Source organism: Trachemys scripta, chromosome 8 (assembly GCF_013100865.1).
Source record: "Trachemys scripta elegans isolate TJP31775 chromosome 8, CAS_Tse_1.0, whole genome shotgun sequence".
Classification (NCBI taxonomy): domain Eukaryota; kingdom Metazoa; phylum Chordata; order Testudines; family Emydidae; genus Trachemys; species Trachemys scripta.
The window spans coordinates 84,977,012-84,988,812 of NC_048305.1; the positions used below are offsets into that span (position 1 = coordinate 84,977,012).

The window sequence follows — 11,801 nt, forward strand, 5'->3', positions numbered from 1 at the left end:
GTCAGTGGCAGCTAAATGGAGGTGTTAGGTATCTAATGAGGCAGTTAGCCACCTAATACCTTAGAGGAGTCATTGGCCATTTAATGGATAACAGCAGCCACCAGATTATAGACTAGTTACTGGTAACGATATTAAACCTCCTACTTCAAGGCTAAATTCGATCTCTAGCTATTAGAGATTATCCCACAACTGCCTCCTGCAGGGTTCTCGTTCCCCTCTCCTACCCCACCCCAAAGTATCTGGTACTGGCCATTGTTGGTGACAGGACACTAGATGAGCTGGACCTTGCCTCTAATCCAGGCTGGCAATTCCTAGTTAATATCGAAAAGGGACCAGTACACTGTTTAACCCATATTGAACTACAATTTCTTAGGGATTTTTACTATGGCGGCATGTCGCATGCAAGCCTGACAGCCACACAGTGATAGACGACCTCAAGCTACATTGGCTCTGCAATGAAAGAGCTGCAGCACAGCTGTGGCTGGGCTGGGTCCACTGACTTGGGCTCAGGCTGTGGGGCTAAAAATAGCAGTTTAGCTGATCAGCCTTGGGCTGGAGCCTGGGTGCTGAAACGCAGCAAGGGGCTCACAGCCTGGGCGCCAACCCGAGACTGAGCGTCTCTACTGCTATTTTTAGTCCCACAGCCTGAGTCGCAGCCAATGGACCGGGCTCTGTGCTGCCAGTTTCTTTTTGCAGTGTAGACATATCCTAACAGCGCTATATTTTACCATGTCCAAAATCCTTTTAGCGTTAAACGAATAATAAAGTAACTAAAAGACAGGTCACTATGGCAGCCTAGGAGCCATTGTAATCTATAACAAAATCTTTTACAGTGACCATTAACATGCTCTGTAAATCAATTTGCCTAAAGTTCACCAATTTTAAGTTGACTAAAGTTCACTATGTGCTGGATATGCCGCCAGTAGCCAGGGTGAAATGGCTCGTCACATAATCATTAGTTTAAAATCCATTCTTTTCTTTCTAAGGTGCCATGACATAACATGTGAGGAATAAAACACAGTCACTAAGGGTATGTCTTCACGGCAGCTGGGAACCCATGCCTGCCTGCCCAGGCAGACAGACACAAGCTACCTCTGCTCAAGCTACTGTGCTGAAAATAGCAGTGTGGACATTATGACACAGGCTAGTCACCTGTTGGGGTGTGTGTGAGAGAGAGAGAGAGAGAGAGGGCTTGTACTCAGGTGGCTAACCCATGGCACTGTTTGTGCCACAACATCCTCGGTGCTCATTGTTAGCGAGCTACCTCAACTTTAGCTAGTGTGTGTCTGTCTACCTGGGCTGGGAAGCTCAACCTAAATCCACGATTCTCAAATTGAGAGTCAGAACCCCAAAGTGGGTCACAACCCTGTTTTAATGGGGTTATGAGGGCTGTCTTAGACTTGCTGGGGCCCAGGGCCGAAGCTGAAGTCTGAGCCCCATCACCCCGGGCTAAAGCCTGAGCCGCATGGCCTAGGACGGAAGCTAAAGCCCAAGAGCGTCAGCCCTGGGTGGCAGGGCTCAGGTTACAAGCCCCTTGCCTCGGCTTTGACCCTGGGTGATGGGGCTTGGGCTTTGGCCCCCACATCTGGGGCAGCAGGACTCAAGCTTTGGTCCCCCATTGTGTAGTAATTTTTGTTGTCAGAAGAGGGTCATGGTGCAATGAAGTTTGAGAACTCCTTCCCTAAATGGTGGAAATTAAACATCAGCTGGAAATTGGCCAGAGCATGGGGGTAAATAATTGGCCAAGTAGTGTAACTTGTACTAGTTTTGCATTCAGGGGTTTCCAGACGGAAAGAGTAAGTAGCAGGGGAAAAAAATACCAACTGAGGCAAAGTAGAAGGACTGCTGTATCCTACTTGCTGCATCCCTTCCACCTCTTTGCAGTTACAGTTTAGATTCTCATGGAATCATAAATTGGTGCAAATTATGCTATATGACCCATTACACCCATTTTCTAACCAAATGCCACCACCGTTTATGTCCTGGCTGAGTATGATGCAGAGACTTCCAGAGGAGGTGCAGCTACTCCCATCAGGTGTGACTTTGGGCAAATTGTGTACACCCAGTGTGATCCCACTGCCTCGGTGTATTGCACCTCACTTTTGAGCTTCCTGACTTTTGACAGTTTAAGATCAACCATTAACAATAGCTTTGGTTTCACTCTTTGTACAATGAAGGAGCTTTATCGCCTGAATTATAGCATTCATGTAATAAGTAAATTACTCCCCACAATTACTTCGAAGAAGTGATTGAGTTTTAGTTGTTGGGAGGTGAAAGGACAAATAACACTGGAAATGAAATCCATCTTTCTGCACAAACCATTATAATGCAATAAGACCCACTGTGAATTTCCATATATCGAACTATTAGCGTCCACCCCTGTAATTCACAGGAACTAGCCACATGTGCCTCATGAAGAACCTGCCATGTTCTGCTACTTTTTGTCCTCAAGGGGACAGTCTCAGAACCACTGAACTCAATCCACTCAGGCTCCTAATCTCTCTGTGACCCAGGATCTATGAGAAGAAAGTTACTGGGGAAATGGATGGGAGAGAGTTTGGAATGGTAACGTTATATCTCATGTGATTGATGCCATACGATTTCTATTCTGCTGGTTGGTGTAGACTTAGGAACATCACATAAGTACCTATCGTAGGGGAAGGCATCAGTTCATATACTCTTAATCCATTGCGGGCTGTCTGCAGATTGCAGCTGGAAATGGGAGGATTACAGAGTTAGTGGGAAGTATAAAAGGCCAAACAGAATAATGGAGTTAGTGAGCGTCCTCTGACCTCCTGAAGTGGCCCCTCTCATTTCTCAGTCTTAATTATACACACAGTGCCACAGATGGTGGTGATATCCCAGGATAAAATCTAGTAAACCTTGCCCTGCCCTCTACCCCGTCTCCATTAAGAAAGAGCAGCCTGACATCATAGCTGCAAGTGCACATTTACATCAAAAGGAATTTTCTTTGCCATTTTCATATTAATGTGAAATGTCAGACTGTAGCATCTCACACACGATCTTCACATGGGAATTTTCTTGCCGTTAAAGACTCTACCTTGGAGTGGAGCCCAGCCATTTAAAAAGAAATACAACATTTCCAGATCAAATATTAATTACATGCTCAATAGAATCATATTTTTCAAAGGGAAAACTTATAAACAAGAAGTTAGGCCTTTCTATACGACCAGCAATATATTTTGGATTTGAAGGCTTATGAAAGATAATCACATAATTGTGAATTAGAAAAATACTGGCCTAGCCTGCATAAAAACCTCCATTAAATAAGTATTTTAAGTTTTCACTATGAAAATTCAGTGGCAACGTGCTTTAAAAAACTATAATGAATTAAACATCCCATTAATGATAGTCAAGTTGCTTTTTACAGATCACATACTTAGACAGGAGGTGAGCTGGCTGGACAATGTTAATTATTGGATTATAATACAATTGGATACAAAATGTCCTTTTATGTATTCCTTCGCGAGAACTTCCTGAATATTGTAGTGGTTTCCACCCACAAATCCTGTTAACCTTGCTTTTTTAGATTGCCTTGTTCTTCTGCGAGGTTCAATACCCTGAAGCCTGATACAGTAGGTGATTGTGATTGCAGTCTTGTGCATTCATTCCTCAGAACACGGGTTTAATCTCCAGGTGATTTATCGTAAGTGATTCTGGTTTCCAGTCTGGTTGAAAAAAGTGAATATTGAATGTCCGTGCCCAGTTCTCAAACACTCGTTTCTCTGTGATAAAACGATGATGGCTGCCCTTTCGTCCCCGCTCGTGTGAAATGTACATTGTACATTCATCAGGTCCCAAAGGTTCATAATAATGATAAGGTACTGAAGAATGATTAGGATCCCTGTGGAAAAAAGAAAATAGATGGAAGTCCAAGATGTTCTTTGTACTGATTGAAAAAAGATGCTATCTTAAATAAGCTGGTGGGCGCAAATCATTTTTTGTCCCAGTTAAACTGAATTTCCTGCAGGTGGTATTTTTCTAGCATAGTTAAGCTGTATCTGAATGAAGCAAAGGTGGTTTTCTTTTCCCTTCCTGATAAAAGAGTGACTCCCCTGGCTCAAAAACAAGGGGGGGTCTGCGCGCTGCAGTGACGCATTGCTGCACTGAAATTTGAAGCATGGTGCTTAAAAGAGATTTATATTCAGTTTGTAACACGAGAGGAGAGGTGCACACTGTATTGAAGGGGGGGGGGAAGGGGAGGAGTTGATCCAAGTCACTTCATTCTCTCACACCTGCTTGTGTGAATATTCTCCCAGCATGGTGCCAGGGATATAACCACCCAATTTCATTAGCACTTCCCACGCATATTAGGTTGATGATGCAACCCTCTCTTGCTGACTTTTTAATCAAATGGAACCAATGCACAAATGAGTTCCTTCTATTATAGTATCCACTTTCATATACCTAGGGGGCAAAAATTAAAGCCATTCACCCAGGGCATCGCTTAGACCTTGTAACCCCATGCACATCAACCTGCAGGGATGCCACAGAGCACACCATTTTAAGTAGAGAGAGATTTATGTGAGACATGGATCATTTTAACAATTTTCAACTCACTGATGGTATCTGCTACAGAAAAGGTGCTTGGTTTTAATTCTCACACCACACTTTGGTTGCCGTGTTTGATTTTCTATATCAGCCAGTATGTTGTTTTGATAAATATACATATTACCCTCCCAAATACCTTTAATATGGGCAAGGCTAATTTGATCTCACAAGAAAACATATCCAAGCCAGTGTTACTACTGGAGCTTAAATGGAGCGTATATGACCAATGCAAAACAACTCTAATGTAGGGCTGTTTTCTGGCTGATGCAGAGCCCCCATAATTCCTCTGTCCCTCACTCCTTCCTGCCCCCAGGCTTGGCCAGAATGCACTACTCTGACCATTGTGCACTGGCATAATGGTCCACACAAGGTTGTTCCAAGTTGTTGCAACTCGGAGGAGCTCTGAAGTTGCTCTAAGCTGAGCTGGCCCCGATATGGCACATGAAGAGACCAATGCAGAATCAGCGCTGGTAGCTGTAATACTGAGCTTATTACTTTCCATTTTAAAAGGAACTATTTAATGTTTGAGCTCAGTTTCAATCAAATATATAAAAAAAAAATCTAAAGTATTTTGGTATTGCCCATTATTTCTATTGTATAGCATCTGTCACCTGCACAATTCTCTGGCTAATTTTCCTTATTTCACCATTCTCCATATTGTATGTGTAGCAGTAATGTAAAAAATTGCTGCTGCTTTCCATTTATCCCTTAGATTAACATTTTAATTCAATCAGTCTAGCTTTCTAATAACACAATACAATACTGAGATCAATCCTCCAGCACCACACTAACAATAAAATTACATTTCTAAAAATAAGATTGATTCTGTTCGTATTGTACATAGCCTCACTGGAATATGTATGAGAACTAAAAAAAAACACCCACCAACCATTAGTACTTCATCTACAGACCCCGATTTTTTTTTAATTTTAAAAATCCATGTTTATATATGTATTTAATATAGATGGTTTCATCTATCACCAAGGTAGATTTCTAGATCTCTATTTCAAATGAATGTCACACTAAGTTTATTATAAAAGGTCCAATGTATTAAAAAGAAAAATAAATCTCCTAGCTGAGTGGTTTATACTGTTGCCATAAATCTAACAGGGTATATTTTTAATGTGGTATTCAAAAAGAAAATCAGAACTACTATGTATATAGGCATGTGCATATCATTTAGATTATTGCTCCTTTACAATGTAATTTCCCCTCTCTTCCCCCCCCCCCCCCCACACTTTCTCTACTGTAAATCTGGAGTAACTCTGTTTAAATCACTGGAAATACACTGGTGTAAAATCAGTGTGTGTGAGATCAGAATCAGGTCCATGTTATCCATCTAGCTAATACTTTTACTGTGGTAACAAATTAACTGCTTAGGGTCCACTCCTGATAAAACGTCCAGGTTTACAGGCTCTGGCACTTCCTAGGCTTTTAAACAGCATCTTGGAGGCTGCATCATATTAAAAAGGGTGGGTATCCAGCATCTTGGATTAGACAGGAATTCCTTTTTCTCGTCATATGGAAAGATAAAAGCCTGTTAGGAAGATACCCCCTATTTAAAGAGGTTAGTTCAAAGCTACAGTTGTAGAAACAAATGTAGACTTCAGGGTCTGGAGTTGGGACCTGGATGGTCCCAAGAACTTGGAACAGAAGAGCAAATGAAGCAAAGAAATTATTTGTATTATGTCTCTTCCCTCTCTCTCCTTGTGCCTGTACCTTGAGTTTAACTCCCATGGATCTTATTCTTTGCTTTGTTTGATGGCTTCCATAGCAGGCCAAGCTTTCCTATGTAGGTAGGCCTATAGCTTGTGCTGAATGGGGCCCATAGTTACCTCATAACAATGTGTTATTTTAGACCCAGATCCTGTGAATAACTCCACACTGGCTTCAGTGGGACTCTGTACAGGTACAGATACAGATGTATATTCATGAGCAGTCACTTCCAGGATCGGGTTCCAGAAATTCCATTTAATACAATGGTGACTACTAGAAATGGGTCTGAACCAAAACCAGTTATAGGAACACACCAAACTCAGGGGAAGGGAACATCCAGATTTGTATCATAACAACTTTGGCCCAGATCTTCAAAGGGATCCCCAATGGGAGTTAGGTGCCTAAATACATTTGAGCACCTGGGCCTTTGTGTTTAGTCTCTTCTTCTCTCATAGAAGCCAAACCTAAATCCCAGTTCCAAAGACCCCTGAACTTCAGGAGAGCTGGGTTTGGATCTGAACTCTGTGGCTTGAGTAACTACACAGTAACCCAACTTAACTGTACCATGTTCTCTCCTAACTGCAATTAACTTGTGTCACCAGCAAATGAAATGCATGAGTAATCTCTATCAGGAAATTGCTAGTCATCTCATTTATTAATATTAAAACAGATGCTATTTTACCACTGCCTGATACTGGACATTAATCAGTATTTTGTCAGTTAGTATGCATATTAATATCACAGCTGGGAGGGAGCTGTTGGATGGCAGTTTGTAAAATATACTATACTTTCTCACTCATAGCATGCCAGCGCTGACACACAATAAGCACTTGTATCTGGCGTCAATCATTTACTTTTTGCCACTTCAGTGCACATGTTTCCACAGATGGTATCCACCCACACTGGTACCTGAAAATACAGCAAACAGTGTTTGCATTGAAAGGAATGAAGCAGAAAAACAAGGCCATCCCATCTCCCGCTCCAGTCAATCTCTTCCTTTACAAATTAAAAGTGGCTGTAAATCAGCCATGCAGAATTATACTTGCTCACTTGAGGTGAGTACTATATATATTTTGAAGGGCAAATAAAATGTCATTATTCTTTATCATCGTCAATCACCATGTTGAAGTATGGACAAGCAGATTTTGTGCTTCGGCTGTTAAGTTTTCTGGACAATTTTGCCTCCTCTCTCCAGTGCCCTGCCCCCTTTGGAATCTAATTTCTAGTCTATTAAAATTGTTCCAAACACCTTTATACATTTTGCTCCTGATTATATAGGACGGAATTGTGCAGCGCTTACTGAGGCAGTGCTCTCACTGAGGTCAATGAGTAAGGACTGAAGGAGATAACCCACTATGAATAGTGACTATACAATTGGGAATAAAATGCATAACTCCAGACAACATAACTAGGAACAATAGCTACTTGATTTAAGGAAGTTGGGGGGGGGACAGAGTAAGAAGCCAGAGTCAGAGGTGGTGGCCAAAGGAATAAATTACAGAACTTTAAACACCAATTTGCCTAAATTTCCACAAAGGAGAAATGATCTGACAACCAAACAAGAGAATTCTTGATAGGAAAATATCATTTTTTTACCTGACTCTAAATGGCCTTTATGTATATGCCTCTGGTTGTGCAATTAAAACAGTGGTCAGAATAAGCTCTAGGGTGGGAAAATCTCCACAGATCCATGCCAGGGCTCTCCTCAGGCAGAGCTCCTCCCCAAATGCGGAAAGCAGCAATATATATGGTGCCAGACTCCCTCACCAGAAAAGGTTTGCTGGGGTTGCAAGTGGAGCAAGAGCCTGGCAGCTCTCTATGGCACCATTCCGAGATTGTCTTAGATTTCCTATCAGGAGTTAATGCTGCCAGAAATAACATCAACCCTCTTGTGTCCTTCCAGCAGATGCTACTGGGCAGCCAGACGCTTGGGTATATCTGTCTGCACTGCAAACTAAGACCAGGCTGAGACTCAGGTTTGAGCCCAAGCCCCACTGTGTCCACACACAAATCAGTCTGACTTGCATCAGCAAGCTCTCAGGAGCCAAGGCCTAGGACCCTGCTAGGGCCTGAATCCCACTGTGACTTGGGATAAGCGCTGTCATTTTGCAGAGTGGATGCAGGTCAAACCACCGACCTGAGGTATAAGGTCTGTGTAGTGCAGAAGAGATGCATTAGCACAGCTGTGAAACCCGGATCCAGCAACTGTAAACACAGGTTTACAATGCAGGGATGCTCAAGCATGGGCTAGGAAACACTACTGTGAGTTTGCAAGTTTGGGTCCCACAGACCCGGGCTTAGTGAGCAGTGTAGACATACCCAAGGGGACCCAGCAAATGGCAGTGCAGCTCCTGGAACTGGGTTGCAATGGGAGCCAGTAGAGATAGGAACATCCACACAGAATGCCTCCTGTCTCTGGGGAAGAATGACCCTTCCTTGTGTGCCCAGGATCACAGGAATTAGGAGATCTCACTTTTGTGAATTCTACAGGAACCCAAATCCCTCACTTTGCAAGGACAATTAAAGGAAGCACTGCGAAATGTGGTGTATTTCTGTTCTTTTGACTTCTTCCAAGGGCTTCTCTACAGAAGAGGGAGATCTGACCCCAAGTCCATTATGAGCTGGAATTTGCTTCCTGAACACTCAAAATCAGAGTAGGTGATCTTCCTCCTTAATTTTCTTTTGAGGCAAGAGTAGTGTATTCTCTGTGCTAAACCTTGGCTATGGGGACTTAAGCAGGTTATCATCTTACTACTGGAATACTCAATAACTTCAGCACATCCCTATCCAAGCAGCAATTTGTAAGTCAGATACTCACATAGAGTGGCATAAGAGCAACCTTATGGACACATCTTAGGGTATGGCTACACTGCAATTAAAATCCCACAGCTGGCCCCTGTCAGCTGACTCAGACTTGTGGGAGTCGGGTTAAGGGGATGTTTAACTGTGATGTAGACGTTCGGGCTTGGGCTGGTGCCCGGGCTCTTGGACTCCACAAGAGAGGAAGATCTCAGAGCTTGGGCTCCAGCCCAAGGATCTACATCGCAGTGAAACATCCCCTTATCGCGAGCCCCTTTGTCCAAGTCAGCTGACATGAGCCAGCTGCAGGTGTTTAATTGCAGTGTAGCCATACCTAAGGTGTGTCCATAAGGTTGCTCTTATGCTACTCTATGTGAGTATCTGACACACCCTTCGCTTTTGATAAAATCCAGTAATATTATGACCAAGGTGAACAATTCTATCTTACGTGTGGATCTATTGCATAACACCAGAAAATCACACTACTCAGGTCAACCATTCCACTTTCAATTGCAACTACCAACACACGTAAATATTAAATTTAGTAAATGTACAAAATGATTTATACACCTAAGTGTTGTTCATGTTGACAATGAAAATCTTCTCATTCTGAGGAAAAATTCCTTCAAACAGAATTTGTTTCCCCCTGTCCTGGTAGAAAGAAGTTTGGTTAATTATCTTAAGCTAATAATTTTTACAGAACCAACTGTGTAATATTTATGATTCCTCTGAAATGTCCTTCACATTACAGATGTGATATGAATTTAGTTCCATGACAGTGATCATTACTCTGCTAATTAAAACTTTAAAAAATGGGTAAGAGGAATTGTAAATTTGGTTTTATTTTAATTCTGAATATAAATATGAATATTAGACATTCAATTTTAATATATTTGTATTTGCTATTCAACTAAATAATCAGCAATACATTCGAAGGATTTTAATCTGGAAAATAATGAAAACAAACTTTATTGCAAATTTATACTGTGTTGGACCTAAAATACATTGTTCCTAATGTACCACAGGAACACAACTCTAAAGTCCAGCCTTTTGTGCACATTTCCAGTAGTAGACAATAGTTAATGGCACTAGACTGTATTTTGTAACCATTTATTGGAAAATAAGAATCACGCTTTATTTGCTACAATATTTCATAATTTAATGAGCAGACTAAGGACAAATCAGACAGTTCAGGTTGTATTTATGGGAGCACTGGGTTCTTCTCAAGGGCCTTTGTAGATGACCTTCCCCAGAGTTAGTCTCTACAGCACAGATGTAGCTGTGCCCTTTAATAAGGATAGATTAAATTCTACTGCTTATTAAACTGCTTTTTCACATCTTTATGAGCAGATAAATGAACCGCTATACCATAATTTGTTCACTGAACTATAAATATTAACCATGTATGTAAAAGAGGCTAAAACTATATGTATACCCTAAATTACAAAAAAAAAAAAAAAAAAAAGAGTAAGAGGACCAAAAAATGGCACCGTGGTTAAACAGAGTAAAAGAGATGGTTAGAGACAAAAAGACATATTTTAAAAATTGGAAGTCAAATCCTACTGAGGAAAATAGAAAGGAGCATAAACTCAGGCAAGTCAAGTGTAAAAGTATAATTAGGCAGCCAAAAAATGGATTTGAAGAGCAATTAGCAAAAGAGACAAAAACTAAACAGCGAACGTTTTTAAAGTACATCAGAAGCAGGAAGCCTGCCAAACAATCAGTGGGGCCACTGAATGATCGAGGTGCTAACGGAGCACTCAAGGACGATAAGGCCATTGCGGAGAAGCTAAATTAATTCTTTGTATTGCTCTTCACTGCAGAGGATGTGAGCAAGAGTCCCACACTTGAATCATTGTTTTTAGGTGACAAATCTGAGGAACTGTCCCAGCTTGAGGTGTCAATAGAGGAGTTTTTGGAACAAACTGATACATTAAACAGTAATAAGTCACCAGGACCAGATGGTATTCACCCCAAGAGTTCCAAAGGAACTCAGATATGACACTGCATAACTACTATCTTTGGTATGTAATCTGTCACTTAAATCAGCCTTTGTACCAGATAACTGAAAAATAGCTAATGTAACACCAATTTTGTAAAAAAAAAAAAAAACCTATAGTAAAGAACAGAATTTTCAGACACATAGATGATCATGATAAATTGGGGAAGAGTCCACATGGCTTTTGTAAAGGGAAATCATGCCTCACCAATTTATTAGAATTCTTTGAGGGGGTCAACACACATGTGCACAAGGAGAACAGGAGTACTTGTGGCACCTTAGAGACTAACAAATTTATTTGAGCATAAGCTTTCGTGGGCTACAGCCCACTTCATCGGATGCATAGAACAGAACAAATAGTAAGGAGATATATGTACACATACAGAGAACATGAAAAGGTGGGAGTTGCCCTGATGGCGTGGCGGGCTCATTCACCTGCACATACACCAATGTGATATATGCCATCATGTGCCAGCAATGCCCCTCTGCCATGGACATTGGCCAAACCGGACAGTCTCTACGCAAAAGAATAAATGGACACAAATCTGACATCAGGAATCATAATATTCAAAAACCAGTAGAAGAACACTTCAACCTCTCTGGTCACTCAGTAACAGGTTAAAGGTTGCATGGGGATGTTGTGAAGGCCAAAAGTATAACTGGGTTCAAAGAAGAATTAGATAAATTCATGGACGATAGGTCCATCAATGGCTAT

At 41.4% G+C, this 11,801-nt stretch overlaps 1 protein-coding gene across 6 annotated transcripts in view; it reads right to left on the minus strand.

Moving 5' to 3' along the window:
• Positions 1 to 11,801, minus strand: part of ST6GALNAC5 (ST6 N-acetylgalactosaminide alpha-2,6-sialyltransferase 5) — a 153,152-nt gene that overhangs the window by 57,394 nt on the left and 83,957 nt on the right. For 2 of the 6 annotated variants that reach the window (XM_034778101.1, XM_034778100.1), the window contains one exon: positions 1,555 to 3,865. The exons of 1 other annotated variant lie outside the window; for it this stretch is intronic. In XM_034778101.1, the coding sequence (XP_034633992.1) occupies positions 3,634 to 3,865 (232 nt within the window). In that variant the 3' untranslated portion in view covers positions 1,555 to 3,633. Of the gene's footprint in view, positions 1 to 1,554; positions 3,866 to 7,142; positions 7,198 to 9,656; positions 9,739 to 11,801 lie in introns of those variants that run through there. 3 more of the 6 variants (XM_034778103.1, XR_004646728.1, XM_034778102.1) reach the window with 3 other exon arrangements.